Source organism: Natator depressus, chromosome 1 (genome assembly GCF_965152275.1).
Source record: "Natator depressus isolate rNatDep1 chromosome 1, rNatDep2.hap1, whole genome shotgun sequence".
In the NCBI taxonomy this organism is placed as follows: Eukaryota; Metazoa; Chordata; order Testudines; family Cheloniidae; genus Natator; species Natator depressus.
In genome coordinates this window covers 195,384,641-195,408,118 of record NC_134234.1, presented here as the reverse complement: position 1 = coordinate 195,408,118, position 23,478 = coordinate 195,384,641, and the positions used below count along the sequence as shown (strand labels likewise).

Genomic DNA, 23,478 nt, shown 5'->3' with positions numbered 1-23,478 from the left:
TCGATACTTTTGCCTAATTTAATGAGACCCTTTAATTTAATTCAGTTGCTCTGAGACATATTTCTACTTACTCGTTCCTAAATTAAATCTCTCCATTTCTAGGTTTGAGACATTTAAAAATGTGTTCCCTCCAGCCTCCAAAGTTATTGTTTAGCCAAGTTATAATTATTTGGCCCTTTAAATCTTTTCCCATATGTCAATATTCAAGAAGGTTTTTTTGCCCTGCTACAGAAAGAGATGTTCTTTTACCTATTTGTTGCTTTCTTAATATAGTTTAAAATATAAGAATAAAATTATTATAAGTGTATTCTGAAAAGTGGCAAGGTTAGTATTTGCTCAGTCAATCTATATTTGTAGCAGTTTTTTACATTCTATTTCTCTGTTCTGTTTTACTTCATCCTTAAAGTTGCCTCTTGCTGAGTGTAAACTGAGTTTTAAAAAATATAACTCTCAAGCCGCTTAATTTGTATTCTATGTTCTTATCTTTCTGGTATTGAGATGCCCAGAACTGAATGTAACATGCCAATCCAGATTCTCTCTTGCCAGAGCCTTACCAAGAAACTGTCACATCCTTATTATGCCAATATGAATGCCTCTGCACATAAAGCCACAAATTTCATTGATCCTTTTTGTTGGTGCATTGCATTGAAAACTCTCATTCAGTTGCTGAGCAGTATAATTAGTCGTCTATCTTTCAGAGCATTACGGCTTTCCATGTTTTACCCTTCCGTCCAATATCTCTTCCAGCTTATTTTCTCCAAGATACATTAGCTGTTGTTTTCCAAACTGAATATAACTTTTCTGTAGGTCACTTTTTAATTATTTCTTTGTCCTTATTGATATTTGTAACACCTCCCAATTTAGTTTCCTCTGTAAATTTCATTGATGTACTATTTACCTCCTGATCTAACTCCATTAATTAAGTGATTAGTGTCAGACTGATGTTGCTCAGCAGCCCACTAGAGCAGTGGTTCTCAAACTCTTTTTTTCACCGACCACTTGAAAATTGCTGAGGGTCTGGGTGGACCACGTAATGATCTTTCCAAATGTTGTTTGTACGGTTAGCTAACTATTGTAAAGTACTTCGGAAAAAGCACTATATAAAACACAACTTAATAATAATTAACTTTTTTTGTTCTACAAATAAAAGCACACAACTCATATTTTAATATCAGTAGTCTTACCTTTCTAATGTGATGGATGTGCCCTCTCTCCCCCACCGCAGCAGCCCCTGCGCTGGGGCTGGGAAGGAGGGGGGGGTCTCTCCCCAGCCACAGAGCTGGAGCTGGGAAGGAGGGCCGTCTCTCCCCAGCAGCCACAGCCCTGGAGCTGGGGAATGTCGCCTCTTTCTCTGGCCACTGCAGCCCTGCACATCCCAAATTCCCCCCCAGCCCCTCTTCTCACCACACTGCCCCTCCCACCTACCCCTTGTTCCCCCCCAAGGCCAACACCTCACCTTATATGTGCGTCTTCTCCAGGGTCCAAGCACCTAATTAGTGGAGCCACGCCTGCGCGGCTCCACTAATTAGGTAGGTGGCCTTTCATTCTCTCGTGTGTGGCTGCCCAGTCATGCACCTTAGAGGGAACTATCCGCGGACCACCTGAATGGAGCTCAAAGACCACAGTTTGAGAACCTCAGCACTAAACAACTCTTCTGTAACTGAATATGTTGCTTTTTATCATTACCCTTTGTTTATAGTTTTCCAATTTGAATTTACTTTGTAAATTTTTAGACATTGAGGTAGATAGTTTGCCATGGTGCATCAGACTTGCAAAAAACAATGAGGGGAGGGATAGCTCAGTGGTTTGAGCATTGGCCTGCTAAACCCAGGATTGAGAGTTCAATCCTTGAGGGGGCCATTTAGGGATTTGGGGCAAAAATTGGGGATTGGTCCTGCTTTGAGCAGGGGGTTGAACTTAGATGACCTCCTGAAGTCCCTTCCAACCTTGATGTGCTGTGATTATATTACACAATATAACTTTAATTTAGTAAGGGAGAATTCAGAGCAAGAAAATTTGATTGTGTAACTTTTGATTTTGCATCTGAGTCCTCATCTCTTATGTTGTTCAGGTTGCTATGGGACACTGGGAATGGAATCTGGAGTAATCCCTGATTCTCAGATTACTGCATCATCAAGTCTAGAATGGCCTGACGAAACAGGTCAGGCAAACATCTGGACTCCTGAAAGAGCCAGATTGAAAAGGCCTGGACCTCCTTGGGCTGCTTTTACCACTGATGGGTATCAGTGGTTACAAATAGACCTGAATAAAGAAAAGAGAATAACAGGTAAGCAGATCTGAGATGGCTTTTAAAATTGTATTTGGAAAGGTAGGAGTAGAGTAGGTTAATAACTGATGCAGTTTGAATCTGGGGTTATAGATCAGCAGCTGGCATTTGACTGATCAGAGCAATGATATTTCCATGGTCTTGGCATACCCAATAAATTCTAGAATTACAGGTGGACAAGTTAGGCACCACTCTAGGGGGTGGTTTGGCATAGGATCTTTCCAACAAGTTTTGTGTAACTGATTCCCACCTTATATTGGTTTTTCAGCCTTGTCCTGTTTCTGCTGATTGTCCTCTTGGATCCACAAGGCTTTTCTGGCTTTCTTGTTTATCCATGTTAATTCTCTTTAATGTGGCAGTTCACATTCTTTGAAGAGGATTACCCAAAGAAGGAGTTCCAGTTTTACATAATACTTACAAACTAATTTTTGACTGCTGACTTCAGTCTTTTAGTGGTATCCACATCTTAATCTTCCTTTTTTTGTTTGTGTAACAGGGTCTAAAGTGATATCTGTTAGTCTGCATTCTTTTCGTAGTCCCGTTTTCTGATTAAGTAGTTAGATTTTATATCAAGTGACCTTCCTGTGATAAGGTTTTTCCTTGACACAATAACTACAAAAACTGCAGGGTTATACTTCTGCTTATAATCATTCTTAATTTGAAAAATGATGGATTCCAAGACTCATGCCTCATGTTGTTCTGATGCTTTCTTGTGTGCGTGTTGAAAGCCCTTTACTGGCCCTGTGCATTCCCATCTGTCATCTCATCATCTCTAACCATTTTCCTGTGCATAAAGTGATATCCTTCTAGTTCAAAACTCACGAGTTTCACCTTGCCATCTCCCATTAACCTGAACTCTAGCTGCTGTCACTCATGCCTCATTATATTAAAAGTATGTAAACAGAACCAAAAAAACCCAGGAAAATCACCAAACTGAATCAATGTCCTTTCTAGATGTTCTCCCAACAACTGTTTCCCTTTCTCTTTTCTCTTCATACCATATGGCCTGTTGTCACTTTCCCCTAATTGTTGTATTTAGATTAGAAAGCTGCCTTTTCTTTGGACAGACCTTGCAGTAAACATACACTTTCATTTTAGTAGAGTGGGGTATGTGACCACAGAAGGAGAAAGTAACCATCTTTTATTCTTGCATGTTCTGTGCGTGTTACTAATGTCCGTGCATGTGCTCTTTCAACATTCACATGTCTCATTGAATTCATTGCTGTGTGCTTCAAAAATATTTAATTTTTTTAATATAGATGGCAGGAATGGCAATGCTAATTTATTTTTAACCTGTTTTCTGGTGGTTTTTTTCCTGCTTTGTAATTTCCTCCATATTTTCACTAAGCTATTTGGGCTGTGATCCCACAGAGCAGCTATGTGCAAGCTTAACTTTTATGAATAGTCAGGTGGACTACTCATGTCATAAAGTTAAGCAAATGCTTAGTGCTTTCCTGGATTGAAGCTTTGATGAGTGGGATGTGTGTGACAGTTGGTTCTAGATAACTATTAATTCAGTAATACAATAAGTGTTTTTGCAGTTTCACTGCATATTGAACAGCAGTGGAGTTTGGATCAGTCAGGTGGCAACTGTTGCATGAAGGGACTGATAACTATCAAACCATCTTACATTGAGATAACAATTCGTGTGTGCTGGGAAATGGAACCCCTGCCACTCTTCGTGCCTTAATTCAGAGGTTTTTCATGACTTTGCCATTGTGATCACTGTGTCTCCCCCTGTATATATAATATAGCTGGCTTTTTTTCTATTGCTGTTATTCCATCTGTTCTTAGAATTTCCAGGGAGAAAAAGGATTAATTCATGTTGATTAAATCAGCCACCCATCTCTGAGAAGAGTTCTTCCCTAATTCTGTTCAGAAAGGCTGCTTGTGCCTTAGTATCTGTAGTAAATATTAATCTAGAGAGAGTTGTATCTGCTATTTTCTCAATTCCACCATGGACACGCTGCTTTCTATTTGTGGAAGTGGGTATGTTCCTCAGAAAGTAGAGGACAGGGTACCTCGGAGGTACACTATACTTGCTCTGTCCAGAACACAGAAGCTAAGAGCTTTAGGTCAAATCATGGCCATGTGCTTCAGTGGATGGCAGCATGTGTTTTGTGTGAAGTAGCAGAGAGTTGGAATACTGGCTTGTGGTGTCTGTCTTGGTCAGGGTCTGGGGATGTCCCTGGCATGTAAACCCAACTGTAGGGCGACCATTGCATGACAGGTTGCATTCACCTCTATTTCCTCTTCTGCATTAATTCTTCAAAGTTGTTTCACCTTTTCCTTATTGTGTGTGTTTGCAATCTGCCTCATGCCAAAAATGAATTAGTTTAGGTGGGAATCGTTATGTTCTCCAACACCTATACTTCAAGAAGACAATCCTAAACCATCCCCTTTTAAGTGGTCAGTTCAGTCCCACCGCCCTCTTAGGAATGGTCTTTGTAATCCAGGCTAATAGTCTCACTGCCAGTGGCTGTACTGGTTCATCAAGTTCCATACAACAAACTTCTGTTCTCTTCATTCCATCTTCTCTCTGGCTGTGATTCACAGTTTTGATCTCTACTTTTCCTTTAATTTCATGCCGGTATTAATGCTTTCTATAAAAAACCTTTCTTAGACTATTATAATACTGTAAGTACCTGCCTAAGAAAGCTTGTGGTCTTTCAATGCTGCTTATATATAGCCTGTGAATCCAAAACCAGGCTTTGATTTTGTCTTTGTAAATCCAGAACACAAGGCCAAATGCAGCAGCCTGATGCCCCATCAAAAAATGCAAAGAAAAAAAACGTTAAGGATGTTTTCAGAAAAGTAATTTCAAATAATTATAAGGAGACAGTCACCAGATGAGGAAGTTATAGATCCTGATGATTTCAGAGGAAAACCTTTAAAATATTAACTGACAGAGGCGAACCTATGTTTGATTCCTCTACCTAAAGTTGCCATATCCTGGGTATATGCTTCATATTGTAAATCATTGCATGAAAACATTGACATAAACATTTTTCAAAGAGAGACATTTGGCATTTATGTAAATAGCAACCTTCATATTCACAGGCATTATAACTACTGGATCCACCATAGCAGAGTACTACTATTACATCTCTGCCTACCGAATTCTATACAGTGATGATGCACAGAAATGGACAGTATACAGAGAACCTGGTGTTGATCAGGATAAGGTAAACTTAGTAGAGATTTTCTAGATATAGTCACAGATGAGTGTTTAGATATTGTATATATGACCAGGCATAATGAGGAAAATTACCAAGTGATTTTTCTTCACAGCATGGTAAATTACAGTTTTGATCCTTGGCCCAAGAATAGCATATAAGCAAAATTAAATTTGAATTCATACAAATATCAACGTTCATGAGATGTGGAAAATATACAAATATCCAGTAAAGATCTGAATTACAGAAGTGATATAGGGAGCAAAGCTCTCAATTGGAAAACTCCCATTATCACCTTTAGATTGACTTCCTATATTGTATTCCCTTCAGAATATCTAGACTTTTCCCCCCAAATAGATTTTTCTTCATCTTTAGTAACCTAGACCAGAGAGATAGCGTAGTATTGGGATTTCTCCTTTCTCTACGCTGTTTCTGTTCATCTCCCCCCCTATTTTCACAAAAATATTAGCGCACACTCTTTTTTTTCCTCATGACATTTAACTAATTAAATTCCATAATAAACATTTCATTTTTAAAAGTTCTCATTCAGAATGAGTTATTGTAATATGTCACTTCAAAATAAATCCATATTAAAAATGTAAGATTATTAAACACATGACATATATGGCACTAAAAAACTTTAAAGGTATCACTTGAATGGTGATAGGTAACAACAATTAGATAAGACTAATTCTCTCTCCTTAATTCTTCTCAGTGGTCTAAATTTGGATTCTGTTAAAATAATGGCAAAATTTCTGCTGACCGTACTGGAACGAGTTTTTGGTTTATTTTGCTGCAAATTTTTAGGTACAGTATAGGTTACCTGACGGGTTTCAGTAGGTGTCTAGAATCCAATAAAGTGCCTTTTCTAGACCCTAGGATAGACCCTAAGGTGAATACGGGTTTTTTAAATGTTAAGTTATGTTAATTTGCCGTGCTCTTTTCCATACACAGGCAAAATTATAAAGAATCCAACCGTATGTGGGAAGTCTGATCATTTGACTGAATATGCCAATACTTTTCTTGGGGAAAAAGATGCTCTCTCATGCAGCTGAACAACCAACAAACTGTCCCATTGCTACTCTGTTAAGCATAGTCTTTAAAATTACACTAATAACTTTATTAAGATGCCACAAGTACTCTTCATTCTTTTTACTGATAGAGACTAACTCGGCTACCACTCTGAAACTAATAACTTTAACATCAGGCTTAGGAGTATTTCATAATGAGATTGTCCTACTTTGTCTCTTTGTATTACTGGTGTTATACTTTTGAGTGGGATTGCTCTCTTTTTTTCTTTCCCAAAATGTTCATGTAATGAAATAATATTCCAAGAAATGTTAGAGGAGACGGTGGCCAAACTTTTTAAAACCAAAAGTTAGCAATATTCAGTTGTTTTTTTCTCATATCCAGGCTTGCCGTTCCAACACTTGCTGCTTCAGGAGGTAGGACCAGACTTGTCAATCATCCGAAAGGAGCTTGGTTCACCCTTCTAGAAAATTTCCTGGTTCCCTCTGTCTCTTAACATAAGAACATAGGAAGCACTTCGAGGAATAACTCTGTAACCACACTAGAATTCTTTTATTTCTCCTAGTTGAGAACATTTCTGTTCCAGTGTGCAGTATCTTGTGGTCTCCCCAACCCCCCTGGCTTCAAGCAGAGCCAGAGACCAAGAGGCCTTAAATGGACAGATCCCCTGCAAACATTCCTGGCAGAGAGATCCTGTCATTTCCGTATCTAGGAGGAGCCCTTCCCAGTGAGTGTGCTCTTGTACGCTTCCTTCCAGTACCAGCAGAAGTGACATTCCAGTTGCTCACCTGAAGTGAGGAACCTGGCAGCCTGAGTTCCCAGCAGTAGCCAAACAGGAAGGCCTAATCAAGAGGTTTCAACAGTTGTGAGAGCAGCACCACCATTGGTATAAATAATGGTGTCCTCGTTACCAGGTTTAGTTGTACATCTGCGAACGTGACAGCAACCAGCTCCAGTGCTGCTCCAGATGCCTCTTCCTGCACCTAAGGCTTCGTCAGACAGTCTCCTGGATGCCACTGGCAGATTAGGGGCTGCTTAGCTGAACTCTGCTCCAGAGCAGAAAAGCCTGTCCAGTCACTGAACAGTCACACCCAAATGGCCGCCAGTGTTTTCAGCCAGCCCTGGGGTAAGTAGCTCACCACTGCTGATTTTAAACTCCCTAGTCACCCTAGAGATACCCTGCTGCAGAATTTATCCAATGATTGCTTCCCGTCTTGGACAACTGAACCGTTTTGTCATCCTCCATCTCAATCATCACTATGGCTAGTGTAGGATAGCCTACCATCTGAGCTGGTCCTGAGAGCCTCCTCTTCCCCTCTGGACATGGGCTTTTATTCAGGAGAAGGCAAGCAAAGGTCAAGTATATCACTCAGAGGGAATTTCAAATAAGGTGACATTGACCCCTTCTGCTTCGGACTCCATCCTCTTGGAGGAGATGAAAGTGTTCCTGCAACCTATGAGAGGAAGCAAAGGCAGTCTTCGTCCTACCCTGCCTAGCCTCTACAAGAATATGGCTGACAGAAATTGGACGTAGATCTGAACCTCTTGGAGCTAGCCAATCTCACTGATCCTTCCATCTCATAAAGGATTAAATCTATAGCTCTGGTAATGAGAAGCCAAAGACAAGAAAGAGACATGTACTGAGGTCACCTGAGGACTCACTCATCTGAGAATTTCCTCTTCCAGACAACTTGCCTGCCTCAGGTTTTGATTCAAAGGAAGAATCCCAGGAATGGCTTGTCTTCTCTCTTCACTTTCTCTCCTGCCAAATATCCGCTCCTATATTGGTACGCACGTGGTTTCAGGGTTAAACACAGGATAGTGAGTCAACAAAGATGTACTTTCCTTAAGTTTCCAAAGTGGAACTCTTGATCCAGTCCTGGAAAATATTTAAAAGCAGAGTGAGGACTACCAAACAGGTTTAATCAGAACTCTGAAATGGCTCAAATTTAACAAAGCCTCAGAGTTGAAGTCAGACTGCTGCCCTCACAAAGGGTTTACTCAGCCATTGCTAACCCTGAGAATCAGTCATCCTTTCAGAAGGCAATGTCCTATCCAAAGAGCTCAGTGATCACAGGCAAGAGACCTCCTGGTTCTGTGGCCACATCTGCAGGACTTGAGCGTCTTCTCTTCTGCTGCTGCTACATGCTTTGTTTGCTATTTTGGCCTATATGGGTTTCCTCTCAGAAGATACCTGGCTGGGCCTAAGGACCTGAAATCAACTGCTACATAAAATTGCTCTCTCGGAGCAGCATTCATATAAGATATGTGCCTTGTTCCATTTGCTTTGTGGCTATCCAGGAGCACAATAATAAGGCATTTGGGGACTGTACAATGGAAGGCAGCCATCCAAAGACTTGATGGTTTCTTTACTGAGCAGTTTATTTTTGAGTGCTTTGAATGCTTAGACAAAGCAGTGTCCTAGAAGTCAAAGATTAGGATGAGAAAATCCTGCCATTGGCAAGATACCAGAGGAAAGATTTACAAACCTTCAGTTAGGAACAGACAGTCCTTTTGAGGTTGTTCTTCATCTAACTTCTGCTGATGAGACAGTAACTTGATGGAGAGGGTATTGGAACAGATCCTGCAGGAAAAGTCCCAGAAGTATTTTCTCCAGATATTCACCCTGCACAACAAAAATACTTCCCTTCTCTCCTGTACCCATCTGAAGGGAGTCATGCTTCTCCAATGTCAGCCAGTAGCCTGCCACCTCTTTGGATCAGTGGGCGACAGAAGTAGTTGATAAAGGTTCTGTAATAGAATTCAGATCCCTTGCAGCTAATTCCTGCCTCCTCCGTCCAACCCCCTTTTCTTATTTCCAGTTTCTGATAAAGTATATCCATATGATTTGGGAGGTTGCTGTCCCACTTTGCCGGTCGTTGAACCAGTACAAGACTGGAGAGATACTCAGGGACCAATTCCACATTCTTCTTCATCCTACGCAGTCACAAGGGATCAGAGTTATCCTGGATTTGAAGAGCTTGAATGTGCATCCACTTCAAAGATTCTTATTCCTTCTCTCCCATGTTCACCTTCACGCTATTGCAAATTGCTCCCAAGAAGAGCTCTTATCATTAGCCTGGAGTTAAACCAGGAATGGATTCAAATTGGGACACCTGGTTGAGAAACTGGACAAGATTGCAATTACTAATGTGCTGGCATTTCTTGTTACCTTTCATCTTGCAATTCTAACCCATATTGTGATGGGAAGTCTTCTGTTGACAGTTGAAACATAGGAAAAGGTGTCTTCATTACTTTTATTTTGTGCATCAGAATTCTTAGGATAGCTTGGAAACAGTCACACTGGGAAGTCTTCTGGAGGGGGGAGTAAGACACTCCCTGGTGACTGACAGGACTGGTCCTGCCTGCTGAAGCTACACAGGAAAACTGACTAGGAACTGTGAGTGAGCCTTGGGCAGCCAGAGAAGAAACGGAATCAGCCATTGATTTTAATTCTAGCTTTGACTGCCCTCTTCTGGCCTTTAAGGTAAAATCTTCACTCTTTAGCCTGATAATTAGACTTTATGATTGTCAAAGATGTTTAATTGGATCACTCTCCTGCCTGAGAATAGAAAGGTTTTCGATTTTTATACTTAGATATTAGCCTTTTCTACAGAGTATTTGAACTATGTGTTTTTGTCTCTAGTGTAGTGACCACCTGCAAATTCTTGAAGTAGAACGCAATATGTAGCTTGAAATTCAGTTGTGGTTAATAAAATGAAGTCTTAAATAAAAGAAGAAATATTTAAAAATACATTTGTAGTAATGTACTTAACCAAAATCCGCCAGTTGTGATGAAAAAGTATATTTAAATAATGGGAGCAAAAAGAAATCTATAGTTATACTGTAGTATACTTTCCTTTGCTCCTAGATCACTTTCTATACAGCTGTGCTTTTCAGTGGCCCCGTATATGCGGATGTTCTCCCTTTGATTCTTAAATATATGCATACTGCACACATCTGGAGGTTTTATTCCAATTTATATTTTTAAAAATAAGTTTAAAAAGTCAAGAGTTGAGCACTGTTGAAACTCTTGCTAGTAGCTTTGTAACTCTTGCAAGTTATAAGGGAAATTGTGAGAAGAAAATGGTGGTGCAACCAGGGCTTTTAGGAGTGTGTTTCTGCTACTGCTTCTAACCTTTTATTCTGAAAAAATCAGAAGGAAGCATTTGAAGTGGTGATTAATGAAAAGTGAAAGATGAAAGTCAACCTGTTGTTGCTTTCTGAAGGGGTGGGGGAAACAGCAGGGGCAGATAGGAATACAAAGAGAAGATGGAAGTTAATTTTTAATCTTAAAAAAAAAAATCTCTGCTTCCCTTATATGTGTTTTCATGTTAAAAAAATAATTGAGTTTACGACCAATCTGATTGAGAGACTACTTCAGTGCTTGGTACCATAAATTTGACCTAAATAGAAAGAAGCAGTGAATGAGCAGCAATACTGTTCATTGTTAATCTTAGTGAAGACACTGGCTAACATTATCAAAAGCAACTAATTGTTTTAGTTGCTTCCATTCTTGGGTGCCCAGTTTGAGAGAGCTTAAAGAGATTAATTTTCAGAAAATGCTGAGCACATGCCTGAAAATCTATGCCTAATAAGGTGTTAAATTGGGTTCCCAGAACCCCTATACACATTAGGAAATTTTGGCCACTGTTTGGCATGTTTTAAAAAAAAATAAAAATCACCTTTTGCAATTGGGTGTCTTAATCCAAGAGCAAAGAGCTGTTTAGCCAGTTGCAGACCAATCTTGCTCCATTCAGTAGTGTTTATTGATTAGCATTACATTGTTAAACAGTCTAGAAAATTGAAGAAAGCGTTCTTTCCTATTGCTGCTATCACATTATCCTAGCAATAGAAACGGGCATATAGCACAAACAAGAATACAAGTGAGTAGTTAGGAGAACAGATCTTTGTGCACTAGGCATCAGCCCACTCATTTGTCTTTCTCCTGAAAGTGCTCTCCTTCTGTGGGGCCCATAAATGCTACCCTATGTCAGTAAGAACTGTCAGCACACTATTAAAAAAGAAAATAGTCCTAAGTTAGAGCCATCTTCTGTGTCTCTCAGTCTGTTCTTGTGATCTGTTTAGATTATAAGAATTTTGGGATGGGGACCACGACTTCCTCTAAACTGTGCAGCACAGAGCACACTGTCTGAACAGTAGGATATTTTAGCTTCTATTATTTTAAAATAAACGGAATAGACTCCTTTTGCCAACATACACTCTGAGCAAATGAGGCCCATAATATATTTGCAGGCTTCAGTGTCTCGTTTATGCACTTATCATTCTGAAGAATGTTTTGATAAAACTCTGGAGCCTGGTGTATGGTATACTGAGAATGTCTTTAATTTTGTGCATGCGCACACGCACACACAAACCCCCCACCTACCCACCCTCTGTTAACAGCATGCTATCCATGTACTAATGTTATATATTTTGGTGAATGAAATGACTTTCTGTCCCTTCAGAAAGTAAAAGTAGAAAGAAAGTTGAATTACACCTCTAGTTTGGTTAGTGTTTTCAAACTTGAGAAAATATACTTTAATCCCTAAGTATGTAATGCTAGTCTAAAATCATGGAAATGAATCCCTGAAAGTCCATGAAGATTTTTGTTGCTTTTATTCCCTCACCTAATAAAATAAAACACTACTTACTTACAACCAGATCATATATTTTAACCACCTTTTAAGAGGTTTTCACTAGGGCTGTCAAATGATTAAAAAAAATTAATCATGATTAATCACGCTGTTAAACAGTAAGAGAATACTATTTATTTAAATATTTTTGGATGTTCCCTACATTTTCAAATATATTGATTTCAGTTACAACACAATACAAAGTATACAACACTCACTTTATTTTTTATTACAAATATTTGCACTGTAAAAACCAAAAGAAATAGTAGTTTTCAATTCACCTAATACAAGTACTGTAGTGCAATCTCTATCATGAAAGTTGAATTTACTGATGTAGAATTATGTACGAAAAATAACTGCATTGTTTTATTTTTGAATGTAAAACTTTAGAGCCTACAAGGTCCACTCAGTCCTACTTGTTCAGCCAATCGCTCAGACAAACAAGTTTGTTTACGTTTGCAGGAGATAATGTTGCCTGCTTCTTATTTACAGTGTCACCTGAAAGTGAGAAGAGGCATTCACATGGCACTGTTGTAGCCAGTGTCGCAAGTTATTTACGTGCCAGATTCATATGTCCCTTCGTGCTTCGACCACCATTCCAGAGGGCTTGTGTCCATGCTGATGATGGGTTCTGCTTGATAACGATCCAAAGCAGAGCGCACCGACGCATGTTCATTTTCATCATCTGAGTCAGATGCCACCAGCAGAAAGTTGATTTTCTTTTTTGGTGGTTCAGGGTCTCTAGTTTCCGCATCAGAGTGTTGCTCTTTTAAGACTTCTGGAAGCATGCTCCACATCTCGTACCTCTCAGATTTTGGAAGGCACTTCAGATTCTTAAACTTTGAGTGAAGTGCTGTAGCCATCTTTAGAAATTTTACATTGGTACCTTCTTTGCGTTTTGTCAAATCTGCAGTGAAAGTGTTCCAAGACTGCTATAACATGAAGTATATGGAGAATGCGGGTAAAACAGAGCAGGAGACATAACTATTCTCCCCCAAGGAGTGCAGTCACAAATTTAATTAACACATTATTTTTTTAATGAGCATCATCAGCATGAAAGTAGGTCTTCTGGAATCGTGGCCAAAGCATGAAGAGGCATGCAAATGTTTAGCATATCTGGCATGTAAATACCTTGCAATGCCGGCTACAAAAATGCTATGCGAACGCCTGTTCTTACTTTCAGATGACATTGTAAATAAGAAGTGGGCAGCATTCTCTCCCGTAAGTGTAAACAAACTTGTTTGTCTTAGCGATTGGCTGAACAAGAAGTAGGACTGAGTGGACTTATAGGCTCTAAAGTTTTTTACATTATTTTGGTTTTGAGTGCAGGTACGTAACAAAAATCTACATTTGTAATTACAGTATTGCATGGGGTGAATTGAAAAATACTATTTGTTATCATTTTTGCAGTGCAAATATTTGTAATACAAATAATATAAAGTGAGCACTGTACACTTTGTATTTTGTGTTGTAATTGAAATCAACATATTTGAAAATGTAGAAAAACATCCAAAAATATTTAATTTCAATTGGTATTCTACCGTTTAACAGTGCGATTAAAACTGCTGTTAATTGTGATTGATTTTCTTGAGTTAATCACGTGAGTTAACTGCGATTAATCGAAAGCCCTAGTTTTAACTTAGTGTTAGTTGTGGAAGTATGTGATATCTATAATCTTATATATGACATAAATTTGAAATTAGAATTTCAGCTCAGATTCTTGCTTGTTTGGACCCAAAACTAGATGTGTGATACACAGTGTTTGTTGCTGCATTTTGTAACTCTTCCTTTATGGTGCTATAACAATCACTGATCTGGGTGTGAATCTACAGAAGTAGGAGTAATTCCTTTGTATGTTTTTTTAACACATTATTTTTCTGCCATGGAAGCATCTTAGACATTTCTAATATTGCCTATCACTATAATATCATCTGGTGCTATGATAGTATACAGTCATAACTCCACCATTGCAGACATCACAGTGTGCATTTTAAAAATTAACCTGCACAGGTCTCTCACTGTATCTGTATTACTGTAGTGCCTAGGACAGTGATTCTCAAATGTGGCCGTCTTGGAGCTCTTTTCCCGAATTGCCTGCTGCCGCCACTACTCTGCTCCCTGCAGCAGCCACCAAAGCCCACGGTGGGCGCAGCAGCATTTCACTGTACTGTAGTAGGGCTGCTGCCTCTGTGAATTCCATAGAAATGAACAACTGAAGTGCCCTCTCTGTGATCCCTGTGTGTCAGAGCTTGACAAGTTTTGATGTGCAAAGCATTCAGATCACTTCAAAGAACCTGTGCATGTGGCTGTAGTGATGCTACACATGTTTCCAACAACTGTTATACATGAGTGTGCATTCAGGGCACTTTATTTCGTGAAGAGCAAATACAGAAACAAGCTTACTGATAAAAACCCAGAGGCTGCACTCTGACTAGTACTGGAAGAGAGGAGTCATGATCAGTTCCCTTTCAAGAACCTTTTGAAATTAAAAAAGTTCATATTTACAACTATTTGGCTACAAAAAAGTGAGATAGTTTTGTTACAAACTTTTTAAAAAATTGTTAGTAATATAGCTAGTAAAAACCGTGTAACTTGTGGTATTAATAGTACATATTATTCTTTATACTGAAAAGATGTATTGTTTTATTTCCATGACTCTTTCAAATAACCAAGTGACTAGATTATCGCTAGTATAATATTTTAACGTTCAAAACTGTGGCCACTGTGAATATGCTGTGGCCACACATTTGGCCACAGTAAAAACTCATTTGAGAACCACTAGCGTAGGAACTCCCTTCACAGACCAGGAGCTCATCCTATTAGGTACACAACAAAAAGACTGTCCCTGTCTCAAAGAGCTTGCGTTGATCCATAGTCTGGCAGAGAATACAATGCTATGCTTTATAGGGGATTTGGCTTTACCTAGACTCTCTTCTGTCCTATGTAAAGAAGTGCAAAACTTGCAGTTGACCAGAATATGTGTATAAGACTCTGTTGTGCATTATAAGATGACTGTACCCGGACCATAATTTTCTCTCTGTGATTAGATTTTTGTATAAAAGCAAAGATTGTATTGGCATATGCATATCTGAGCAATGCGCGAATGAGGAAGTTTGGGGTAAGTGCTCTTGCAGTGGGAGGCTGGCAATGACTTCTGTTCAAGCACTTTTTAATCCACTACAAACCGCACTCCATCCTTTTACATAAATATTCAGTGACATATAAGTTCCTGAACTAGAGATCTTATGTTAATCATATCCAATTTACAGTAGATAAACTTGTGATATTGTATAAGTAATCTTAATTAAAGGAAGAATGGAGGAACTGGTAGGAATTTTTGTTTTCTTTCTTGATTTATTAATGGTAAAAGGGCAGGTGTTTTGACTTTCAATAGGAAATTAGCTGTCTGCTGCCTTTTTCCTGTAGATGGAGCTAAAAGTCCATGTGATGATCTAGCATTATCTTTTCCTTCCCACCCTTTGGATTAATAGAGGATTATGAAAAATACCAGTCATGAGTTGGGGCTGCATCTAGAAGGTTGTAACAGACTAACGCTGCAGTAACGAAGGCCCTTGTGCATTGAGGTGCCACAAGGTTTTAATCTCAGTTTTGCTTTATGTCTCTAACACGTCTCTAATGCTGGCAGAAAAAAAATGCAAACAATACGTAGAAACATTTCCCTTGATTCAAATGCAAACGATGTCATCCTCTAGCTATCTCAGAACCTTGATGAGATAGGCTTCTGGGAAAGACAGAGGTTATGCTTGTGGATAGAATACACTTTGAAGAACTATAGGGGGCACTTGCCCTATCTCCATCAAAATAATGCTCCACATAGCTGCCCTGGACTGATCCTAGAAAGAGCATCTAGACAAACTTTCTTCCACTGTTAGCTGATCAGAATATACCCTATCCTGCGGGACACAAACTTGGCCACAGTAATCAGATGTTCGTAAACTTAGAGCTGATTGTTGTAATTCACTCTTCATTCGGGCACTAAAGAAATGACAGCTGGCGCAGAGTGCACCTTCTGGCTAACCCGGGTTGATAAGAACACAGTATGTTTGTGTCCAGATAACTGTGCTGCCTGCCTATCGAATAGCAGATCAAGTTTGAAACCCTACCCTTGACCTAAACGATCGTGACAGGCTGGGTCAGCAGATCCTCTAAAAACGATAGAACAAAGTATGTCTGTAGGGACTCTAGCGGGCTTATGGAAAGTATTGTTTCCATGTCTTTGTTTTAGATATTTCTGGACAATATGAGGAAGTTGCCTCCATTCCCGGGATTACTCAGTTGTCAACCCTAATCAAGCTTGCTCTCTCAGGGTTGTTTATGATAGACTGCGTCAGTTGAAATTGCCATATATATCCCATTAATATACCAACAGGGAAGTGCAGGCTCAAATAGACCTTGGCTCCCAGGTATTTTTTTTTTTTTTTCACCAAGGAGGGTCTAGTTACCAGTATTTTTCAAGGCCGCCTCCTGCTTACACTGCAAAGGGAAGGAGGGAAATAACTTTCTATTGGGATCTCATCCCCTCCTTGTAGTATGGACCAACCAACCCATGCCCCCGAATTTCTGGTCAGATTTGTCTGATCATGTTCAGTACCTTCAGAGACACTGGATTTGGTTTCTCTTTTTCCAGCACACATTCAGAGTAGTCTTTCTAAGTCATTAGTGTGTGTCAGGTTTAGTGATGGTGGTCAGATAGTAACTATGTAATAGCTGGCATTTGTTTGATTTTCTATGTGAAAATAATTCATGGCCTGTAAAGTTCCATGACTAAAATAATCCACTATTTTTACCCTGAACAAATATATGGAATTGTTCCTAAGGGTCTTTTTGTGGGTTTTTCAAAATTCCAGAGTCCCTTTTGTTTTCATATCAAGATTTACAACCTCTGTAGACTGCAACCATACAAGCACTAGAGTGTAATGTTGATTACATACTTGAGCAGGTCTTGAATTCCATTCAGTAGAGGTTTTATCCATACACATGACAACCTAAAATATTATAAAGGCATCAACAGTTTTTTTTGGCATTCTGTTGTTGCAACTGCCTGCCATATTTGAGGTCTAAGTACAAGACTGATGGATATAAGATGCATAATTATCTATCAGTAAGATTAGACTCTTGCCATAGGCGTTATACGTAAAATGACAATGGAGCAATGTCATGATACCTGGCAGATTTTATTCTGAGACAATGGTACTGGAAATGAGGTAGGTGATGGGCACTAAAGTTATTTCTACTTGTCTACTCTTGAGGTAAGATGTTGAGGTTTTGGTTCTGGTTCATACTTCTCTGCAATTAGTCTCCCTTTCTCTTTGAGAAGCTTGTCAGCAGCACTGTTCTGGGAAACAGGTAATAGGTCCTAATTACACAATGCAGTGTACTGCTTATTTGGTTAATTGAAGTTGTTAAATACGGCATAGTTAGCAATGAATTGGTATAGCATACGTTGTAGGAGCTAATAATTCAGTTTGAATGTCTTTTTTTCTTTTTCTAGATATTTCAAGGAAACACTGAGTATTACCAGGAAGTTCGCAATAATTTCATTCCACCTATTATTGCACGTTTTGTTAGGGTTAACCCATTAAAATGGCATCAGAAAATTGCAATGAAAGTGGAACTGCTAGGATGTCAGTTTAATATAGGTAAGACCATTAAAAATGCCTCAGTCACTGTAAAACACTGGAATATGTTTGTAGATATCATCTAATTTAACTTCTGGCTTTGTTTTCCATCAGAAATCATGACAAAATGTTTTTTCTCTAAAATATTTTTGAGGAGGATCAGAAAAATCTCATCTTCCTATAACGTCCACTGGACTATTTTCTAGTTTAATTGACACTCAAAATATTCTGAGACTTATGTAACTTGGAAAATACCTGCTTGAAGTGCTCCATGGATAAGCTCCTTGTATCAAAGATATTAGCAATTGGCTTTTACTTTTCATGGGCTCATGTCCTTTTCTGACTGAACAAAATGAATGAGTCCTTTGGTAAACTGGCCACATTTTTCTTTCATATGAAGGGAGCTTGTTCAACTTAAACCAGCACCATGATTGGGTAAACTTTTTTCCTAAATATCTTTATCCAGGTCGGGCTCCAAAACTTACCATGCCACCACCACCACAAAGTAGCAACGACTTCTCCCTGCAGACTGACAAAACAACCTCCGCTCCTGAGATCAAAAACACCACTGTGACTCCAACTGTAACCAAAGGTATCAACACTTAAGTGGTGATAGTGTTTGAGAACTGTAGTAATAGGTCTTATGTTAACATATCTTTCACTGGTGTTTGCAATGTTGTTGGTCCCATGATATTAGAGACAAGGTGTGCGAAGTGTTACTTTTTTTTGGACCAACTTCTTTTGGTGAGAGACAAGCTTTCAAGCATCACAGAACTTTTCCTCTGTGTCGCTCGAAAGCTCATCTCAACAGAAGTTGGTCCAATAAAAGATATTACCTCACCCGCTTGTCTCTCTTATGCCAACATAGTTTATCTAAATGTAAATTATTTTGGATTTACTTTCTGCCCTTTATGGTGCGCTGAACTTATACCTGCTATAACAAATCCTATCACACTCACTTTTCCTTTTGAAATATTTATATTACTACAGTAGAGCCCCATATGATGGGTAACGATTTATAGCTACATTCTGCCCTCAGATATGCAAATGTACAAATCCTTTGGAACAGCTTCTATATGAAAGATTAAAAAGACTGGGACATTCCAGCTTAGAAAAGAGATGACCAAGGAGGATTTGATAAAGGTCTATAAAATCATGAACGGTGTGGAGAAAATAAATAGGGAAGTATTATTTAATCCTTCACATAACACAAGAACTAGAGGTCACCCAATGAAATTAATAGGCATCAGGTTTAAAACAAAATCAAGTACTTCTTCTCACAACACACAGGCAACCTGTGGAACTCGTCACCAGGGAATGGTGTGAAGGCCAAAACTGTAATTGGGTTAAAAAAAAAATTAGATACGTTCATGGAGGATGGGCCCATCGATGGCTATTTGCCAAGATGGTCAGGGGGACTGCTCTGGGCGTCCGTAAACCTTTGAGTGCTAGAAGCTGGGACTGGACGATAGCGGATGGATGGGTCACTCAATAATTGCTCTCTTCTGTTCATTGCCTCTGAAGCATGTGGCACTGGAAGACAGGATCCTAAGCTAGATGGATCATTGGTCTGACCCAGTATGGGCATTCTTAAATATTCAGGTGCCCTTTTGAGCTAGAATTTTGAAATTGGGTACACCTCTTCATTCGAGGCCACTGATCACAAGAAAGAAAAATTCCAGATTTGAACTTTCCATCTGAGTGAGTTCACCAAAAAGACATCAGTGTCTGTCTTATTGAATTTGAGCCCTTTGTTACCTATTGTCAAAAAGTGATGAGTTCTAATATTGTACATTAATGCCATTAATTTCTTCCATGGAGCATCCATGCTGGTATGAAACCTCATCACTCTGATTGATTTTTAGCCCAGAAAATTGTCAAAGAGCACTACAAGTGCAGGCAGTGATGAAGGGCAGTTGGGACAGTAGTCCAAAGAGTAGGCTGCTGCCAAATGATATACGAATACTGCTTAAATGTCGTTGACACCTTCAAGTCAATTTTAAGTACTAAGTTCAGAAGTCTGTGTTCCCGTGCTGTTCTAATTTTCTTTAGGTTGATATTCAGGCAAATTGTAATTTGAACTGTTTTTTCATATACAAATAATAAGAAATCTTCTGACTCTGATATAGTAGCTTGGAAAAACTACTGATTGTACATATATGTGGAAAAATTGGGTGTTAAATTTATTATTATTTAACATTTACATTTAAGGTAGCACCTAGAGGCCAGCCTGGTCAGGACCCCATTGTGCTAGGCACTGTACAAACATAAAAAATTATGGTGTCTTCCCTAAAGAACTTGTGAACTAAAAATGGATGTGCAAAAAGTTATTCTGACCTACACCACTTTTGTTTAATGGATTTCAGATGTGGCACTGGCAGCAGTCCTAGTTCCAGTATTGGTGATGGTCTTCACTACTCTCATTCTGATCTTAGTGTGTGCATGGCACTGGAGAAACCGGTAAATGAATGGATGATTAGCACTCATGTAAAGTATTTTAATTTAACGTGTAGGTATGAAATACACTGCATATGTAAGTATGGAAACTGTAGTTAAACCCTTTCCAGAATGGATTTATTAGTTCATTCATATATGAAGAGGAAATGTTCTGCATTCTGAAGATTCCATATTTTATTGGCTAGCATTATGAAGGTTTGCTGTATTCTACAGAGTTCTTTCCTGAAATTTTGGGAGACACTAGTTTGTGGGGGATTATATTTTGAACGTTGAGCACCAGCTACAGCCAAGGGCATAGTCAAGGCCTTCTCTCCCCAGTCAATTCAAAGGGATCCAGCCTAATACATGACCCAGCGGTCTCCTTTCATGTTGGCTGGTTGAGGAGGTGCTGAAATTGGAAAGTTGCAGCTTCATATCCTCCAACGACCACCAGCTATCAGGATTTATAATAGAAATCATTACTAGTCTGTAAACATTTCAGTGCTATAACTTGTCAGGATTTTTCTTCTGAAGCAAAATGTTTGCTAAATCAGTATTAATGTGTTTTTGCATTTGAATATGGTAGCTAAATGTGTCCAATTTTTTATTTTTTTCCAGAAAGAAAAAAGCTGAAGGAACATATGACTTACCTTACTGGGATCGCGCAGGTAACAAAATGGTGACAAAGTCTCTGGACTCAGTGCCAGCCTTAATGAGCATTAGTGTTTAAAACATGCATTTTAAACAATCTGTAACTTCATCTTTACCAGCTTGTTGTAACACAGTGGTACTGAATTCCTCTTCCATTCAGACTTGTAACTTTTATTTCTGTACGTTGGCTTCAAAAATAGGAAGACTTTTTTCCCCCAAAGTATACTATTAGACCTCCACTCAGAATCTTGTAATACTGACTTGAAATTCTACACAGGAAAGGTTGGAATCTTTCCATTTAAACAAGAGAAACAGAACAAGGAATCGCATTTTGAGCAATAATTTTTATATACAGTAATCAGATATCCTGAGAGTTCTGAATATTGATGAACTTTTGTAGGATTTTTTAGTACTGAAAACACTTTAGTATGCTTGTCAACTTTATTTTCTATTTCCCCATTGCTCTTTTAAGTGCATGAGATTTTCTCAACCTTCCACGCCTATGATATTATATCTGATTAGCTTCTTGTGATTTTTCACCTTGTGAAAATCCTCAGTTTAACACACAAACACCCACCTTGTTTTAAGGGGCAGGGAAGGGTGGAGTTAAAATCTATAGCTTAGGAGTGCTAATACAGAGGGCTCCTTATTCACTAAGAATGCTCACTGTTCAACACAAGAAGTTTGTGTTTAAAACTATTCAAATGGCCTCTGTAATATTTTCCATGCTGTATTTTGAACCTAAAAATAATTTATTTACTGAAATGCTTACATCTGTGTTCTAGGACCAGCAATGGTGGTAACACAGAAATTCAGGGCTAGATTCTTCATTCTGTCCCTGTTGCTTTGGAAATGATATCAGTTAAAAATGGAGTGGAAGCCTTATTACTGAGCCTCCTGCCTTTTGTCAGACAGATTTGTTGGACATCAGTAACTTCAACAGTGTATTAAATGTAGTTTTATGATTGTCTGGTAAAGTATCCTATAAGCTCTAGGTGTTCTGTGAATAGTGATAACTAATTTGTTGACCTTTCATTTCCCGGGGATGGGGGGGGTGCGGCAAGGCAAAGCCAAGCCGTTTTCACAGAGACTAAGAAAGGTGTGTGATACTTTTAGCATCTTTAGTAACTTACATGAATGAATTACCGCTGACTTTTTATTATACATTGTTGTAAGTTCTTACATCTTTTATTTCTAAAATCTTGAAGGGTGGTGGAAAGGCATGAAGCAGTTTCTCCCTGCCAAGTCAGCAGAGCATGAAGAAACCCCTGTTCGCTATAGCAACAGTGAAGTTAGTCACCTGAGACCAAGAGAAGTCCCAACGATCTTACAGACTGAGTCTGCAGGTACCTGTTTTTTGGCTTAATGTGTGAAATGATTTATACTGGATACATTTGCTATAGCTGAAATCTGGTTTTACCCCTCATCTCCTATTTGTGCTGGAGAGAGAGAGAGCGAGCAAAAGACTTGACTTTGGTATATTCCTCCTTTCCTCCCTACCTGTTCTGTCTTCTCATAGTTATTCAGATTATAAAGGTCCCACAGGCAACCTTAATTCTGGCATATCCTAATTTTTGAGTGTTTGATTTCGCAACCTTAGTGTTGTGTGTAACTTCCTACGGTCAGGTCTACACTATAAACTTGTATAACTGTCACTTAGGGGTGTGAAAAATACACACCCCTGTGCGATGCATTTATGTTGAGGGGAGAGCTTCTCTCCTCGACATAGCTACTGCCTCTTACGGAGGTGGATTAACAACACTGATGGGAGAAGCCCTCCTGTCAGAGTTGTAGCATCTTCACTAAAGCAGCACCAGGGTACTGCAGTCTGATAGAAGGCAAATATACTGGCCACTGGATGACTAGTTTTCTGTTCCCTGAGTGACCAGAGCAATCAGGAACCTGCTAGAATCAATTATGGCTGGCAGGCAAATCAGGACAACTGGTTTAAAAAGGACCTCATTTCAGTTAGTAGAGGGCATGCTGCTGCTGGAGGACTGAGGAGTACAAGTGTTATCAGGCTTCAGGAGGAAGATCCTGCAGTGAGGATAAAGAAGGTGCTGGGAGGAGGCCATGGGGAAGTAGCCCAGGGAGATGTAGCTGTCACGCAGCTGATACAGGAGACAGCCGTTATCCACAGGGCCCTGGGCTGGAACCTGGTGTAGAGGGCGGGCCCGGGTTCCCCCCATCCCCCTCAAACTCCTGATCGGACACAGGAGAAACTGACCTGGTCTGTGTGCAACACCAGAAGGGACGGTCTAATTTGAAAAGGGATCTGGCCTGTCCCCAACCCACTAGGTGGGACAACAGAAATTGTTCTTCGTTTTCCCCATGCAGGGCAGCTGTGAACCTCTGAGGCGAGCAAATCCGCCAGAAAGCACAGGACCCACCTTGTTACAATAGGCAAACTGAAAAAACAAATTCCATCTTGTGGAATCATATTAACCCCTTTAACAGCAGGGTTGGAACCCCTACCTCCACAGCACAGACCTCTGCTAAACAGAGTGACTGTTAACAGTAGAAGGTTCCCTCCTCTTTGTGGACCAGCCCTAGAGGAGAACGAGTGAGGTGGGTTTCGTAGATATTTGGGAATCCTGGGTTTAATTCCAGGTTCTGTAGTGTGC

At 39.4% G+C, this 23,478-nt stretch overlaps 1 protein-coding gene across 1 annotated transcript in view; it reads left to right on the top strand.

Annotated features, from left to right (window-relative positions):
* Positions 1-23,478, top strand: part of DCBLD2 (discoidin, CUB and LCCL domain containing 2) — a 61,304-nt gene that overhangs the window by 34,850 nt on the left and 2,976 nt on the right. Inside the window, exons 8-14 of the mRNA XM_074973487.1 lie at positions 2,072-2,287; positions 5,348-5,472; positions 17,641-17,788; positions 18,234-18,359; positions 20,134-20,227; positions 20,822-20,871; positions 22,063-22,200. Of these exons, the coding sequence (XP_074829588.1) occupies positions 2,072-2,287; positions 5,348-5,472; positions 17,641-17,788; positions 18,234-18,359; positions 20,134-20,227; positions 20,822-20,871; positions 22,063-22,200 (897 nt within the window). The remainder of the gene's footprint in view (positions 1-2,071; positions 2,288-5,347; positions 5,473-17,640; positions 17,789-18,233; positions 18,360-20,133; positions 20,228-20,821; positions 20,872-22,062; positions 22,201-23,478) is intronic.